General features: G+C 38.0%; 1 protein-coding gene and 1 non-coding gene across 5 annotated transcripts in view; both read right to left on the reverse strand.

Annotated features, from left to right (window-relative positions):
- The window catches only part of SPATA7 (spermatogenesis associated 7), a 62,270-nt gene that overhangs the window by 15,351 nt on the left and 28,315 nt on the right, over positions 1-18,604 (reverse strand). For all 4 annotated transcript variants that reach the window (XM_053603226.1, XM_053603224.1, XM_053603227.1 and 1 more), the window contains one exon: positions 12,989-13,122. In XM_053603226.1, the coding sequence (XP_053459201.1) occupies positions 12,989-13,122 (134 nt within the window). The remainder of the gene's footprint in view (positions 1-12,988; positions 13,123-18,604) is intronic.
- Positions 17,837-17,942, reverse strand: LOC128595057 (U6 spliceosomal RNA). Its single transcript, XR_008382747.1, has one exon. It is a non-coding gene; the product is annotated as a U6 spliceosomal RNA (small nuclear RNA).

Genomic DNA, 18,604 nt, shown 5'->3' on the forward strand with positions numbered 1-18,604 from the left:
TTTAGAAATACAGATCATATCCACATATTCAGTGAAGAGTATATAGTAAGTGCTACGCCAGCAAAGCAAGTGAGTAGTGTAGGACCATTAATCAAGGAGCAAATAACTTGGGGGAAGGGGTACGGGGTGAAGACTGGAAGGGCTTAGTTGGGACTTGATGCATATGAATCAGATAGTGAGAGAAAGAAAGTGGTATGGGAGTATGGACAATTAAAATAAAAGGTTTTAACTTATGACCTCATGTATATAAAGGGCTAAAGATAACATTTTCTTTTTAACTGTATCAACTTTTTCAGCAAGTACAGATAATAACAAAAAGGTTTCTGTTAACCATAAGACATCCAATGTGTCTAAAATATTTATCATCAAGGATTATGAAAAATGTAGGCCAATTGTGTTAAATCTAAATGGAGCCAATAAAAACATATATAGAAGCATATAAATGAACTATCATGGAGGCAGAAAGTTATAGGGTTACAGTTGTTACTGGAAAAATGAATAGAAATCATCTTATACATACCGAAATGTGTTAAAAACATATATAGTATATATTTTTACTTTACTATATGATACATAAAATATACAAAAGATATATTAAAATGTTTTATTTTCAGCAAATCTCTATTCTTACCTCAAAGGATAATTATTAATATGTACTCAAAATACTGAAAAATAGAAACATTTAAAATTTTCAATTAAAGAGTACAATCACTAAAAATGAAAATACACTTGTGAGTCAAACACTGAGGAACAGATTTCCAGATGGCAAAGTGTCATATGGAGCATCTAACAGATTTATTCTAGAGGAAACAGCTCTACTCCTGATCCTTTTATCTACGTAACAGCCCTAGGAGCTCTTTTATCATATTCACTATTTGTCCTTATGACTCCCAATATTTTTTCATCCCAAACTTCCTTCCTGACCCAGATGCTTATATTCAACTGCCTATTGAATATATTAGAAATTCCAAAGGCAGCTCAGCACCTGTAGCTCAAGCAGCTAAGGCGCCAGCCACATACCCCAGAGCTGGTGGATTTGAATCTAGCCCAGGCTTGCCAAACAATGACAACTACAACCAAAAAATGGCCTGGCATTATGGCGGGCGCCTCTAGTCCCAGCTATTTGGGAGGCTGAGGCAAGAGAATTGCCTAAGCCCAGGAGTTGGAGGTTGCTGTGAGCTGTGATGCTACGGCACTCGACCCAGGGCGACAGCTTGAGGCTCTGTCTCAAAAAAAAAAAAGAAGTTCCAAAGGCACTTCAAATCAAGTATGTCCAAACAAGGACACTCATTTATAACCCTCACCCCAAAGAAAACCTGCATTTTGTCCTGTTATCATTATTTCTGTGAATGATAGATCATCCTCTTCCCAGTTGCCTAGCCAGAAACCTGGGACTGTCTTGAAGAGCCTCTTGCTCTTCACATTATTGTATCAGTCACCCAGTTCTGGGGATTCTACTTTCTAAGTATCTCTTAAATGTATTCCTTGTGCTCCCTCCTTTTAGATCAGGTCTTAATCTCTCTTTCCTGATTACTACAACTGACTCTTACTTGGTCTGTGTTCCACAGATGCCAGTGTAGTCTTTGTAAAGTCTTTGACACAACTTCCCATCTAAAAACTGGCCTATCGCTCCCCGACGTTTCTCAAGAAAAAAAAAAATCCAGATTCAGTTATTATAGCACAAATGCTTAGTCTTTCCCCACTTCATTGCAATGGAAAGAGCTAAATTAAAAAAAAAAAAAAAAAAAGCACTTGAAACCTGGAAGCCAAGTAGTGAAACTGGCTTTTGCCAAATAGGCCACAGATTGCTTTTTGTTTTGTTTTTAACCATATCATGGGTGATCAGGGCTGAAAACAAAGCTCTAAGAGATAGTGCTTAAGAATCTGGGAGTCAGAAAGTTCTGCTTCCAGACTCAAAACTGCAGCATCAACTCTTAGAATTTCCAGCTGGAGTGCCTGCCCTGAAGGTTTCACACTTGTTAGCTCCCACAATCTGGGTGGAGCAAGATGGTGGCCAAGTAACAGCTACTTTGCAACTGGGAGTAGTGAGATTTGGGAGAGAAGACTCCAGGAATCTCTGGCTTGTGGGCTCTGCCCAGAGACAGCAAGAGACTTCTGGACCCCAGGAGGAGGACAAACAGTGGAGAAGTGATTTCATCAATTGGGAGGAGGCAGAGCAAGATGGCAGCCGAGTAACAGCTTCCTTGCATCTGGGCACCGTGAGTCTGGGGAGATAGGACTCCAGGCATCTCTGGCTGGTGGGATCTGCCTATCATCACCCCTGAGAGGATACAGGGAGTCAGCGAGAGACTTCTGGACCCCAAGAGGAGGACTAAAACAGTGGAAAACCAGCAAGTGGTTGCGTGTGTTCAATCCGTCTAAACCCGCCCGCAACTGTAAGTTCAGTAGCAGCGAGACTGCAAACCAGAAAGGCCTTACCTGTGAACTGTTTTGGTATCTTTGGACTTGGCACTCAGCTGAACTGCCTTGGGGAGAGCCTGAGCGGGAGCGCGGAGAACTTTGGCCATTGTCTAGGGCCCCAGTCTGAGCCGCTGAGTCAGACGGAGCTAATAGTGTTTGGCTCTGGGTCACAGGCAGCCATTGTGAGCGATCTGCCCCAGCAATCTCCGCCCTCAGGATCGCAGAGCTAGAATTGGGTGGGAGCTGGTAACCCAGTGACCAAATAGCCTAAGGGCGGGGTCTGAGCCGCCTTGCAGCCCTAACCCTTGGGGGCAGAGGGAGACCAGTTTTGGCACACAGGGTAAGTGGATAGCCACTTCAGCAGTGATTCCAGCGACAAGCACTTCCCCTGGGAAAGCTTCTGCTCAGCAAGTGAACAAGTTCAAAGTGCCTTTTAAGTGGGCTGAAGAGAGATTTAGGGTGTCTACCTGCCAAGGTCTGAGAAACTAGCAGCCTCCAGTCGTATCAGAACTGTAATTAACATCTCATACCCCAGAAGACCACGTGTTGCCCAGACAATATTCAATAACATATACATACTGCTTTGTTTTTGGTTGTGTGTGTTTTTTTGTTTCGTTGTTTTTTTTGTTTATTTTGATGTTGTTGATTGTTGTTTTGTTTTTTAAGTTCAACCTTTTCCATACAGATCCTTTTTCTTTCTCAATTTTTCTAGTTTAACTATAATTTCCCATTGCTGCCTATTTCAATAATTAGAACTTCATTTTTGTTAGTGTTTCTACCACTATTATTTGGTTTTTCCAGCCAATTTTATCCTGTACAGTTTTCTGTTTGCTTGTTTTGGTTTGATTTATAGCATTTTTGTCTTTCCTCTGCACTTGGTGGAGGTGGGGTACTGTGTCTGATCAGGTTAGCAAAGAGCTGCTGACCTCAAGGGAACCACACAACTGGGCACCCCCAGAAGGTGGTTTCTTTTTTAAGGTTGTGTCACAGTACCCTACTGTACACCTATATTGCTCTGTCTCCCTATTTCTGTGCCTCTCTGCCTTTTGTCAATATTCCTTTTACCCATCCCCTCTCCTTTCTCTATTTTTTTTTCTTCTTTTCACTTGGTCCTCCTTTCTTTCATCCCTTTCTTGCTCTTCAACCTTCTCACCCTTCTAGTCCTGTACCAAAAGGACTCATCTAACCCTTAGTCCACAGGCACGAGAACTTAAAGAGCAAGAGGAAGTGAAAGGAACATTAGGGCAAGAACATTAGGGCAAGGAAACAGATAAAAGAAATCACTCATGAGGAAGAATCAGCAGAAAACTCCAGGCAACATGAAGAACCAGTCCAGAACAACCCCGTTAAGGGACCATGAGGTAGCTACTGCAGAGGATTTCACCTATACAGAAATGTTAGGAATGACAGAAAGGGAATTTAGAATACACATGTTGAAAACAATGAAAGAAATAATGGAAACAATGAAGGAAACTGCTAATAAAGTGGAAAATAACCAAAAGGAAATCCAAAAACAGAATCAAATAAGAGATGAACAATATGAAGAATATAACAAGGATATAGCAGAGCTGAAGGAAATGAAACAGTCAATCAGGGAACTTAAAGATGCAATGGAAAGTATCAGCAACAGGTTAGACCATGCAGAAGAAAGAATTTCAGAGGTAGAAGACAAAGTTTTTGAGATAACTCAGATAGTAAAAGAGGCAGAAAAGAAGAGAGAGAAAGCAGAATATTCACTGTCAGAATTATGGGACTTTATGAAGCGTTCCAACATACGAGTTATAGGAATTCCAGAAGGGGAAGAAGAATGCCCCAGAGCCATACTAGAGAATATTATAAAAGAAAATTTCCCAAATATCACCAAAGATTCTGACACACTGCTTTCAGAGGGATATCGGACCCCAGGTCGCCTCAACTCTAACCGAGCTTCTCCAAGACACATTGTGATGAACCTGTCCAAAGTCAAGACAAAAGAAAAGATTCTGCAAGCTGCCAGGAGTAAGCGCCAGTTGACCTACAGGGGCAAATCCATCAGAGTGACCGCAGACTTCTCTAATGAAACTTTCCAAGCAAGAAGACAATGGTCATCTACCATTTTTGTGGGTTTTTTTTTTTTTTTTTTGCCAGGGCTGGGTTTGAACCCGCCACCTACGGCATATGAGACCGGCGCCCTACTCCTTGAGCCACAGGCGCCGCCCGGTCATCTACCTTTAATCTACTTAAACAGAACAATTTCCAGCCCAGAATTCTGTACCCTGCTAAACTAAGCTTAAAAATTGACGGAGAAATCAAATCATTTACGGATATACAAACATTGAGGAAATTCGCCACAACAAGACCAGCTCAACAGGAAATACTTCAACCTGTTCTGCACACTGACCACCACCATGGATCAGCAGCAAAGTAAGAACTCAGAAATTAAAGGACAGAACCTAACCTCCACACTGTTGCAAAAGATAAAACTAAGCAATGGACTCTCACAAAATAAGATGAATAGAATACTACCACGCTTATCAATTATCTCAATAAATGTTAATGGCTTGAATTCCCCACTGAAGAGATATAGATTGGTTGACTGGATTAAAAAACACAAGCCATCCATTTGCTGTCTGCAAGAAACACACCTGGCTTCAAAAGACAAATTAAAGCTCCGAGTCAAGGGTTGGAAGACAATTTTTCAGGCAAATGGAATTCAGAAGAAAAGAGGAGTTGCAATCTTATTTTCAGATACATATGGATTTAAAGCAACTAAAGTCAAAAAAGACAAGGATGGTCACTTTATATTGGTCAAGGGAAAAATACAACAAGAAGACATTTCAATTCTAAATATGTATGCACCCAATTTAAATGCTCCCAGATTCTTGAAACAGACCTTACTCAGTCTGAGCAATATGATATCTGATAATACCATAATAACAGGGGACCTTAACACTCCTCTTACAGAGCTGGACAGATTCTCTAAACAGAAATTAAACAAGGATATAAGAGATTTAAATGAGACCCTAGAACAACTGTGCTTGATAGACGCATATAGAACACTCCATCCCAAAGATAAAGAATATACATTCTTCTCATCACCCCATGGAACATTCTCCAAAATTGATCATATCCTGGGACACAAAACAAATATCAACAGAATCAAAAGAATTGAAATTTTACCTTGTATCTTCTCAGACCATAAGGCACTAAAGGTTGAACTCAACTCTAACAAAAATGTCGACCCCACCCAAAGGCATGGAAATTAAACAATCTTCTGTTGACTAACAGATGGGTGCAGGAAGAAATAAAACAGGAAATCATTAACTTCCTTGAGCATAACAACACTGAAGACACAAGCTACCAAAACCTGTGGGATACTGCAAAAGCAGTTTTGAGAGGAAAATTCATCGCTTTAGATGCCTACATTCGAAAAACAGAAAGAGAGCACATCAACAATCTCACAAGAGATCTTATGGACTTGGAAAAAGAAGAACAATCTAAGCCTAAACTCAGTAGAAGAAAAGAAATATCCAAAATCAAATCAGAGATCAATGAAATTGAAAACAAAAGAATCATTCAGAAAATTAATGAAACAAGGAGTTGGTTTTTTGAAAAAATAAATAAAATAGATAAACCATTGGCCAGACTAACGAGGAATAGAAAAGTAAAATCTCTAGTAACCTCAATCAGAAATGATAAAGGAGAAATAACTGATCCCACAGAGATACAAGAGATCATCTCTGAATACTACCAGAAACTCTATGCCCAGAAATTTGACAATGTGAAAGAAATGGATCAATATTTGGAATCACACCCTCTCCCTAGAGTCAGCCAGGAAGAAATAGAGCTCCTGAACAGACCAATTTCAAGCACTGAGATCCAAGAAACAATAAAAAAGCTTCCAACCAAAAAATGCCCTGGTCCAGATGGCTTCACTCCAGAATTCTATCAAACCTTCAAGGAAGAGCTTATTCCTGTACTGCAGAAATTATTCCAAAAAATTGAGGAAGAAGGAATCTTCCCCAACACATTCTATGAAGCAAACATCACCCTGATACCAAAACCAGGAAAAGACCCAAACAAAAAGGAGAATTTCAGACCAATCTCACTCATGAATATAGACGCAAAAATTCTCAACCAAATCCTAGCCAATAGATTACAGCTTATCATCAAAAAAGTCATTCATCATGATCAAGTAGGCTTCATCCCAGGGATGCAAGGCTGGTTTAACATACGCAACTCTATAAACGTTATCCACCATATTAACAGAGGCAAAAATAAAGATCACATGATCCTCTCAATAGATGCAGAAAAAGCATTTGATAAAATCCAGCATCCTTTTCTAATTAGAACACTGAAGAGTATAGGCATAGGTGGCACATTTCTAAAACTGATTGAAGCTATCTATGACAAACCCACAGCCAATATTTTACTGAATGGAGTCAAACTGAAAGCTTTTCCTCTTAGAACTGGAACCAGACAAGGTTGTCCTCTGTCACCTTTACTATTCAATGTAGTGCTGGAAGTTCTAGCCAATACAATTAGGCAAGACAAGGAAATAAAGGGAATCCAAATGGGAGCAGAGGAGGTCAAACTCTCCCTCTTTGCCGACGACATGATCTTATATTTAGAGAACCCCAAAGACTCAACCACAAGACTCCTAGAAGTCATCAAAAAATACAGTAATGTTTCAGGATATAAAATCAATGTCCACAAGTCAGTAGCCTTTGTGTACACCAATAACAGTCAAGATGAGAAGCTAATTAAGGACACAACTCCCTTCACCATAGTTTCAAAGAAAATGAAATACCTAGGAGTATACCTAACGAAGGAGGTGAAGGACCTCTATAAAGAAAACTATGAAATCCTCAGAAAGGAAATAGCAGAGGATATTAACAAATGGAAGAACATACCATGCTCATGGATGGGAAGAATCAACATTGTTAAAATGTCTATACTTCCCAAAGCAATCTACCTATTCAATGCCATTCCTATCAAAATACCAACATCGTACTTTCAAGATTTGGAAAAAATGATTCTGCATTTTGTATGGAACCGGAAAAAACCCCGTATAGCTAAGGCAGTTCTCTGTAACAAAAATAAAGCTGGGGGCATCAGCATACCAGATTTTAGTCTGTACTACAAAGCCATAGTGCTCAAGACAGCATGGTACTGGCACAAAAACAGAGACATAGACACTTGGAATCGAATTGAAAACCAAGAAATGAAACTAACATTTTACAACCACCTAATCTTTGATAAACCAAACAAGAACATACCTTCGGGGAAAGACTCCCTATTCAATAAATGGTGTTGGGAGAACTGGATGTCTACATGTAAAAGACTGAAACTGGACCCACACCTTTCCCCACTCACAAAAATTGATTCAAGATGGATAAAGGACTTAAACTTAAGGCATGAAACAATAAAAATCCTCCAAGAAAGCACAGGAAAAACACTGGAAGATATTGGCCTGGGGAAAGACTTCATGAAGAAGACTGCCATGGCAATTGCAACAACAACAAAAATAAACAGATGGGACTTCATTAAACTGAAAAGCTTCTGTACAGCTAAGGAGACAATAACCAAAGCAAAGAGACAACCTACACAATGGGAAAGGATATTTGCATATTTTCAATCAGACAAAAGCTTGATAACTAGGATCTATAGAGACCTCAAATTAATCCACATGAAAAAAGCCAACAATCCCTTATATCAATGGGCAAGAGACATGAATAGAACTTTCTCTAAAGATGACAGACGAATGGCTAACAAACACATGAAAAAATGTTCATCATCTCTATATATTAGAGAAATGCAAATCAAAACAACCCTGAGATATCATCTAACCCCAGTGAGAATGGCCCACATCACAAAATCTCAAAACTGCAGATGCTGGCGTGGATGTGGAGAGAAGGGAACACTTTTACCCTGCTGGTGGGACTGCAAACTAGTACAACCTTTCTGGAAGGAAGTATGGAAAAACCTGAAAGCACTCAAGCTAGACGTCCCATTTGATCCTGCAATCCCATTACTGGGCATCTACCCAGAAGGAAAGAAATCCTTTTATCATAAGGACACTTGTACTAGACTGTTTATTGCAGCTCAATTTACAATCGCCAAAATGTGGAAACAGCCTAAATGCCCACGAACCCAGGAATGGATTAACAAGCTGTGGTATATGTATACCATGGAATACTATTCAGCCATTAAAAAAAATGGAGACTTTACATGGTTCGTATTAACCTCGATGGACATGGAAGACATTATTCTTAGTAAAGCATCACAAGAATGGAGAAGCATGAATCCTATGTACTCAATTTTGATATGAGGACAATTAATGACAATTATGGTTATGGGGGGGGAACAGAAAGAGGGAAGGAGGGAGGGTGGTGGGGCCTTGGTGTGTGTCACACTTTATGGCGGCAAGACGTGATTGCAAGAGGGACTTTGCCTAACAATTGCAATCAGTGTAACCTGGCTTATTGTACCCTCAATGAATCCCCAACAATAAAAAAAAAAAAAAAAGAATCTGGGAGCCTTGGGTGGCGCTTGTGGCTCAGTCAGTAAGGCACTGGCCCCATATACCGAGGGTGACGGGTTCAAACCCGGCCCCAGCCAAACCGCAACCAAAAAATAGACTGGCGTTGTGGCGGGTGCCTGTAGTCCCAGCTACTCGGGAGGCTGAGGCAAGAGAATCGCTTAAGCCCAGGAGTTGGAGGTTGCTGTGAGCTGTGTGAGGCCACGGCACTCTACCGAGGGCCATAAAGTGAGACTCTGTCTCTACAAAAAATAAATAAATAAATAAATAAATAAAAAGAATCTGGGAGTCTTTATTTATTTTGATTTTTTATTTTTTTTTAGAGACAGAGTTTTACTTTGTCACCCTCAGTAGAGTGCCGTGCCGTCACGGCTCACAGCAACCTCCAAGCTTAGGTGATTCTCTTGCCTCAGTCTCCTGAGTAGCTGGGACTACAGGTGCCCACTACAGCGCCCAGCTATTTTTTTGTTGCAGTTTGGCCGGGACTGGATTCGAACCTGCCACCTTCGGTGTATGGGGCCAGTGCCCTACTCAGTGAGCCACAGGTGCTGCCCAAGAATCTGGGATTATTTCAACAGCTACTCTTCAACTAGATGACTTGCAAGGAAAAACTTGCCCATCTTGAACCTTGGCACTGAGTGAAAGGAGACTGCTGGTCTTTGAGAAGCTGAAATCATATGTTGCCAACGCATAAGCTTGTAGCCTAAATTTGCATTACCAGATGGTCCACAAAAATCTTAAGCCAAGACAAATGACTCAGGTTTTTTTCTCCCTATACAAAAATTGTAGGGAGATTAAAAGGTGGGGGAGAGGAGAAAGCTATAGGTTAAAAGAAAATTAGCAATTAATTGAAGTTATTTTGATATAAATTCTAACAAACTAAAAAAATATGACATAATGGGAAAATATGAACATTTTATATTTGAGGTTATTAAAAATTATTATTAATATTTAAGGCATAATGCTATTGTAGTTATGTTTTTAGAAAGTCTTTTGTTATTTATTTTATTATTTTTATTTTACTATTATTTTTTTTTTTGAGACAGAGGCTCAAGCTGTTGGGTAGAGTGCCATGGCATCACAGCTCACAGCAACCTCTAACTCCTGAGCTCAAGTGATTCTCCTGCCTCCACCTCCCAAGTAGCTGGGACTACAGGCGCCTGCCACAATGCCTGGCTATTTTTTGCTTGCAGCCATCATTGTTGTTTGGCAGGCCCAGGCTGGATTCGAACCCACCAGCTCAGGTGTATGTGGATGGCGCTTTAGCCACAGGCGTGGAGCCTGCTATTTATTTTTTTTAGAGATAGGGTCTTATTCTGTTACTTAGGCTGAAGTGCAGTGGTACAATCAAAGATCACTGTAACCTTGAACTCCCTGAGCTCAAGCAATCCTTGTGCCTCAGCCTTCCACATAGCTGGGACTACAAGTCTGTGCCATCATATGTGGCTAGTTTTTTTCTTTTTTTTTTTTTTTTTATAAATAGGGTCTATGTTGCCCAAGGCTGGTCTCAAATTTCTGGGCTCAAGCGATCCTCCTACCTGGTTCTCCCAAAGTGCTGGTATTATGGGCACAAGCCACTTTATTCAGTCAAAAATCTTTTAGATTTATCTTCAAATATTTGCTGATAAAATGATATGGCATCTGGGATTTCCATCAAAATAATCAGAGATAGGGGTGTTGAGTGGGATATAGATGAAATAAGACTGGCTATGAACTAATCATTGTTATACCTGGTGATAAGAACATGTGTGTTCATTATTATTTTTGCAAATGATAAGGTCTTCAAAATTAAAAAGTTCAAAATAAGAAAACATGTGTAAAATAAAACAAACTTCCAGTTCCAGCTGAAGTTTGAGATGAAAAAGAGCACAGTGGTCACCATTCCATGAAGAAAAAACAGCTAAACTAACTGCACATTAATTATCATTTTTTTGAACTAAAGAGAGAAATGAGGTCACAGAGCAAACTAACCTGAAATTTGGAGAGAGACGGGCACCTGCAGAAAACAATGCCTAAGCATTGCTTACTTGGGACAGATGCCATAGATTGACATACAAACTGAAAAGATCATATTATAAATTTTTGTTAATTTGCTAAAGACTGAGTATGAACTACTAGTGTGAGTGTGTGCTGGCCCTGAGGTTTAGGGAATTTGTACCTTTTTGCAGGCTTTTCTTCCAAGAAACCCACCAGGAACTTACAGGGAAGAGCAGAGAGAATTGTGAATGCTTTCTCTTTTCCCCCCTTCTCGTAGTGTGGCTGGGAAGAAGAATAAATAGCTGCCATTGTCAAAATTCCTCCCAGACTCATCTTCCTTTTCTCTTTTAAGGAATAGAATCCTTAATCTGCAGAAGGAAAATCTCTGCACCTCTGCCATGTAACAGAATCACAGAAGAGATACCACATCGCCTTTGCCATATTCTACTGCAGATGGGTGGGACTTGTAGAAGCATGTCCCATCTACAACTCAAGAGGAGCAGATTGTTTATGAGGGAGGGTCATCGTGAGTGGTCATCTTTAGAATTCTGCCTACCAGAGTAAGTCAAATAGAAAGTACAAAGCAAGAAGGTAGAAATAAAAACATACTAAATGCTGCATTTAAAAGACAAAGATTACAGATTGAATAATCTGATTCACCTAACAATTTAGGACTCACCTAAGACATTAAGATTAAAATATGGGAAAAGATGCATCAGGTAAATAGTAGTCAAAAGAAAGCTGGTATAATTATATCACTATCAGAAAATACATTAATAGAAAAAGCATCAAAGAAATTCAAAGCACAGTGACAATAGGTTTGATTCACTAAGAAAATGTAATCTAAAATCTGTACATATGTAATAATACAGGCTCAAAATATATAACTCAAAACTTGACAGTATCATAAGGAGAAATAGATAAATACATAATTATGTGGAAGATTTCTTTCAATAACTGATAGATTAATCAGACCAAAAGAATAAGATATGAACTTCTAGAAGATACAAAGTTTAATGTAATGAATATACTATAAACACTGCTTACAACTATAGAATGAATTTTACTTACAAACACATAATGACAAAGTAAAGTATGAAAAAATTGTTGACCTACTGACACATAAAACAAGTATTCACAAATTTTAAGAAATAGTTATCATGGCCGGGTGTGATGGCTCACACCTGTAATCCTAGTAGTCTGGGAGGCTGAGGCGAGTGGATTGCTTGAGCTCAGGAGTTGAAGACCAGCCTGAGCAAGAGTGAGATCCCTTCTCTACTAAAAAATAGAAAAAACCAGTCAGGCATAATGGAGCATGCCTGTACTTCTAGCTACTTGAGAGGCTCAGGCAAGAGGATCTCTTGAACCCAAGCTTTGAGGTTGCAGTGAGCTATGATGCCAGGGCACCTTTACTCAGGGTGACAGATTGAGACTCTGTCTCTTGGCACAGTAACTGAGAGAATGCCAGGAAGGCTATGATAACTAGTGTGATGAAAGTGTGTCAAATGACCTATGAAGCTAGTGAATGATGCCCCATGATCATATCAATGTACACAGCTATGATTTAATAAAAAAAAAAGAAAAAAATAAGAATAAAATAATAAAAGAGAAAAATTACATCATCATTCTAAGACATGCAAAAAAGGATTTGATAAAATTAACATTCATTAATGAGAAAGGAAAAAAAAAAACAACTGTCTTTGCAAACTGGGACTAGAACTTCTTTAACCAGATGTTAAAGAGTATCACAAAAAAACCCCCCTCTATCCAGGGTCAGCAAAGCACATCCGGCACAATAAATTTGACTTTTTGTCTTTTTCAGTTAATGAAAATTTTAGTGGAACACAGGAATATTCATTCATTTATGTATTGCCTGTGGCTGCTTTTCAGTGGTGAACAGTTGTGACAAGGACTGTATGGCCTAAAAAGCTTTTTAAAACATTAACTGGCTCTTTACAGGAAGAGTTTGATGACTCTGACCTAGTAAACATGTTACCAAAAAGTCAGATTGCACCAATAATGAAATACTTTAGAAACATCTGCTTTTAAAAAGTAAAAATACTATCTTACCTTTTGTAGGGTATTTAAAAATGACTTGGAATTATTTTTAGAATTGGCTTGCATTGCAGTTTTAGTTAATTTGAATTCTTTTTCACATCGTGCTAATTCTTTTTTGAGTTTCTCTCTTCGTTGTTGGTCTGCATCTAAGAAAAAACAAATCTTTTAAGATATGGAACAAAATACAAAAATTAATTTTTTTGGTCTTGTTAGACTAATAAATTGATTTTGTTTCTTGCTAAAAATGTTCATGCTACAACATGTGAATAAAAATCCATATACTTCTCTGTATAACGACAGAGATACTAGCAAATATTTAATTCATAGAAACTCTAAGTAAATTACCTATTTTAAGAGCACAGAAAAGATGTGACTAGAGCACAGAAAAGATGTGACTAACTGGCTAAGCCTATTGGTTTAAAAAAGCAATTGCTGGCCTGTCCCAACGCTGTGGGAGGCCGAGGCGGGTGGATTGTTTGAGCTCAGAGGTTAGAGACCAGTAGGAGCAGCAGTGAGCCAGAGTAAGACTCGGTCTCTACTAACATCAAAAACATCCGGACATTATGGTGGGCGTCCGTAATCCCAGCTACTGGGGAGGCAACGGGAAAGAGAATCGCCAAAGGAAGAACATTAAAAAAAGAAGAAAATGAACAACAACAACAAAAAAAGTACTTCAAATGAAGAAGAATGAACAAGCAAGCTGAAATTAAAATAATAATAAAAAAATAAAAATAAATAAAAAAGCAATTGCTACATCGTATCAGATAATTCTAGCGATACGCAAATTAGCAATGCTTAACCATGTTTTTTGTGACCATGTAATCACCAAATACATAAGGGAGCGTTTGAGCTAGTCCACAGACTTCTCCTGCAAATGAATATTATTGTTAATACTATCACATGGTGCTAACATATTAAGTTTTATATGATTAAAAAAGACATTAGGCTGGGTGTGGTCGTTCAGCACTTTGGGTGGCTAAACTGGGAAAATGACTTGAGCTCAGGAGTTTGAGACCAGCCTGAGTAACATAATGAGACGATTTCTACCAAAAAAAAAATTATAAAAATAAAAAATTATGCAGGATTGGTGGCACTAGCCTAAAGTATCAGCTACTAGAGAGCCTGAGATGGGAGGATTGCTGGAGCCAGGAGTTCACAGTTACAGTAAGCTATGATAATACCACTGCATTCCTGCTTGGACCACAGAGCAACACTCTGTTTCTGTTTGATTCACAAAGACAGACCACATTTTAAAAACATTTTTTAACAGGGCAACTGACTATTGTTACTCTTAACTGTTTTTTTTTTTTTTTTTTTTTGGTAGAGACAGAGTCTCACTGTATCGCCCTCGGGTAGAGTGCCATGATGTCACACGGCTTATAGTAACCTCTAAGTCTTGGGCTTACGCGATTCTCTTGCCTCAGCCTCCCGAGCAGCTGGGACTACAGGCGCCCACCCCAACGCCTGGCTATTTTTTGGTTGCAGTTTGGCCGGGGCTGGGTTTGAACCCGCCACCCTCAGCATACGGGGCTGGCGCCCTACTCACTGAGCCATAGGCGCCTCTTCTCTTAACTGTTATTTATCCAAAAATACAAACAAAAAAGTATTTTTTTGTGCTTTAAGTCAGATACTGCCACATTATTAAAGACTTATCATTGTATAAAGACTGAAAATGGCTAAAGGAAAGCTAGCCAGAGTTCAGAATAAAACAGAAGGCTATCAGTAGAATGATTTGTATTTTCATATAAAATTAAAAATCTAACATACTTTTTTTTTGTTGAAATCTATCCCAACTTAATAGACAAGATAATTTCAAGTTTCAAATCACCCTGATTTGAATCAGATTTTATTGATGAAAATTTCTATAAGCTTAAAAAAAACCTAAAGTAACTTATATGTCTATTTAACATTTCAAGTGTAATTATTAAGAAAAATCATAAGCATGCTAAAGTAAGTGTTCATCTGTCATTCAGGGTCTCACTTTATCACCCAAACTGGAGTGCAGTGATATGATCACAGCTCACTGCAGCCCCCAACTCCTGGGCTCAAGAGGTCCTCCTGTCTTAGCCTTCTACAGAGTTGGGACTACTGGCATCAGTCACTATACTTTGCTAATGTTTTTTATTTGTTGTAGAGACAAGGTCTCACTATGTTGCCTAGATTGTTCTCAAACTCCTGGCCTCAAGCACTCCTCCTGTCTCAGCGTCCCTAAGTGCTGGGACTACGGGTCTGAGTCTATCTGTCATTTAAAATGTAGACTGAAACACTACTTTCAGCACATTCTCTCTCAAATATTTGTCTAATAAATGTATTCATTAAATTATAACAAATGATAATGTTTGTAGAGTGAATTAAAAATAGACCTTTCTCAGTTGGATCTATTACCTTACAGGTAAAACAGCAAATAAAAAAATCTAACAAAACTCTAAGACATCATTATAAAAATGTTCTAAAATGTTTTGGGCTGAACATGGTGGCTTAAATCTTTAATCCTTGCATTCTGGGAGGCCAAAATGGGAGGATTGCTTGAGGTCAAAAATTCAAGACCAACACGGACAACATAGTGGACCCCATCTCTTAAAAAAAAATAGCAAGGTGTGATGGCACACACATTGTAGTTCCAGCTACTTACAAGGCTGAGGCAGGAGATTGCTTAAGCCCCCAGGAGTTTGAGGCTGTCATGAGCTGTGATTATGACACTGCACTAAAGCCTAGGTAGGCAACAGAGTGAGACCCTGTCTCTAAGAAGAAAAAAATTATTCTGTATTACCAAATCATTATTACCTATTTATTTCTAAGTAATGCCTCCTCACACCTGCCACAAAAATCAACTCCACATGAATCACACTTCTCAATGTAAGAGCAAAAACTTATAAAACTCTTAAATTAGACGGTCAAAGTTAAAAACTCTTTAAACTCTTTCAAAAGACATGTCCATAAGAAAATAAAAAGGCAGATAGGGAAAACATATTTGCAAAGCAAGTATCTAGTAAAAAATTTGTATCCAGAACATAAAAATAACTTAAAAAATAAGATGACAAAAATGAGCAAAATATTTGAATAGATATTTTGCCAAAGATATGCAAAAGAAAGAAAATGCTCTATATCCATTAGTCATGGGGTAAATACAAATTAAAACCACAGGAGATACTACTTCGTTCTCACTAGAACAGCTATGGTCAGAGTCAATAATAAGTGTTAGCACTTGTTAGCACTGAAACCGTAACACATCAGAGGTGGAGTTTAAAATGGCAATTAGAAAACAATTAGTTATAATTACTTCAAAAGTTAAACGGAGTATTACTAAGTGACCTAGCAATTCCACTCTAAGAGAAATGAAAACATATGTCTACACAAAAAGTTGTACACAAATGTTCATAACAGTGCTATTCATAATAGCCAAAAATTTAAGCAATGCAAATGTCCATCAATTGCTGAACAGGCAAAATATGGTATTATTCATGTAATGGAATACTATTTAGCCATAAAAAGGAAGAAAGTATTGATACAGATTATAGCATGGATGAAGCTCAAAACCACTATGCAAGGTAAAAAGTCTAACACAAAAGGCCACATAAATGACTTTATTTATATGAAATATTAAGAAAAGGTAAATATATGTAGAAAAAAAGTAGATTAGTAGTTGCTTGAAAGGTAGGAACAGGGAATGGCTGTAAATGGGTACAAGAGATCTATACAGGATGATGAAAATGTTCTAAAATTGGTTTATGGTTGCCCAATTCTGTAAATTTAGTAAAAATCAGTGAATTTTATGGTATGTAAATTATTTTCCAATAAAACTGCTACATAAAAAGTAAAGCCTATCTAACATATTAGAATATGGAATTATTTAAACACTTCAACAAACTATATTCCAGTTCATACTATGAAGATTGAAGTGATCAGGTCAGTAGTCTGCTATGACAGAAGAACACAGAGTATATTGTAAAAACAAAGATGGCTCAAATCCAGAGATTTCTTTTTTCATATATATCTATAAAATCTGTTGCTAAGTTAGCTAAACTGATTATAATGAATGACTATGTATAACGAAGTAATAATTATTAATTATATTTTAGTTTGGAGATAATATTTCCAGTTCCTCTAGCCATCACAATTTTCTTTGTTAATGTGGCTAAAAAGCAACACAGGAAGAGTCAGAGTATAGGCATGTGAATAAAAGCTTAAATAAGTACACAGCTATGATTTAACAATAAAAAAATTTTAAAAAAAGCTTAAATAATAAGAATTTTATCAAGCGTTTACCTTTTCTCCAATGTTCTATGAATAAAAAATGAGAAGGGCAGACAAAAAAAAAAAAAAGCTAAAAAGCAAAACTCCTGCCTTATGTGACCAAAAGGAGAAAATAAGCAATAGCTAAGTCTAAATTTAATAACAAAAAATGGAAGCAACTTTTATTTATTTATTCTTATTTCAGATTAATATAAGGGTTCAAATGATTAGGTTACACCAAAAGGAGAAAATAAGCAATAGCTAAGTCTAAATTTAATAACAAAAAATGGAAGCAACTTTTATTTATTTATTCTTATTTCAGATTAATATAAGGGTTCAAATGATTAGGTTACACTGTTTGGGTTTGTTAGGTACAGTCCAAGTTGTAGTTGACCCCTTCACCCAGGTGGTGGGCCAAATACCCTCACATTGTGCTTGTTAGGTGAGAGCTTATTAAAACCCTCCTCTCTCCCCCCTCCCCTCGATCTTAATCATGTTTTTCTCTCTTGTGGGCACGTAGTTGTTCATCTATTGGTTTCATATTAGTATTGAGTACATTGGATACTTCGTTTTCCATTCTTGTGATACTTTACTAAGGAGAATGTTCTTTAACTACTTCCAGGTTAAAATGATATGGAACACTTCCCGCATCTGCGTGTCATCCTTGTGCAGGGGCCATGCTCATCTTCTCTGTACTGTTCAATTTTAGCACATGTGCTGCCAAAGTGAGCACTGGAAGCAACTTTTAAAACACTACCTACATTTTGTTGACTTTCAAGTTTTTATCCCCATCTTGGAACTCATGAACTCTAAACTCATGTTCCAACTGCCTTCTTTGGCTTGTCAATTGGATCAAATAGGTATTTATTTCCAACTTAATGATCAAAATTGAACTCCTGATTCACTTTCTCCCCCCAATGTTTTCCTGTCATATTCCTCACTTCAGTATAACTCCATCCTTTTGTTAAAGGTTCTAAGCCTTGGTGAGAGCCATGCTTGACTTATTCCACTTTTTTCTCTGACACCCTATCTACATCCAACCCATCAGTATATACTATTGAAGCACATTTTAGAGGTTTTCAGAATCTAATGGATTTCACTCTCTCTTCACTGCAACCACTCTGGTCCAAGTCACCATTATTTCTCAACTGGATTATTGTCTTCTAATTAGTCATTCTGCTTCTACAATTGCCTCTTACAGACTATTTTCAACTCAGAAGTCAAAGAGATACTTTTAAAAGTAAAATTGGCCCTGCTACTCCTCTTCTCAAGACCCTCCAATGACTTTGGATTTCATTCAGAGTGAAGGCTAAAGTCCTTGCAACAGACTATATGATCATCCTATATGATCTGCCTCTCTCTGTCCCCTCTCAATCACCTCATCCATTACTCTTC

This window comes from Nycticebus coucang, chromosome 9 (genome assembly GCF_027406575.1).
Source record: "Nycticebus coucang isolate mNycCou1 chromosome 9, mNycCou1.pri, whole genome shotgun sequence".
Classification (NCBI taxonomy): Eukaryota; Metazoa; Chordata; class Mammalia; order Primates; family Lorisidae; genus Nycticebus; species Nycticebus coucang.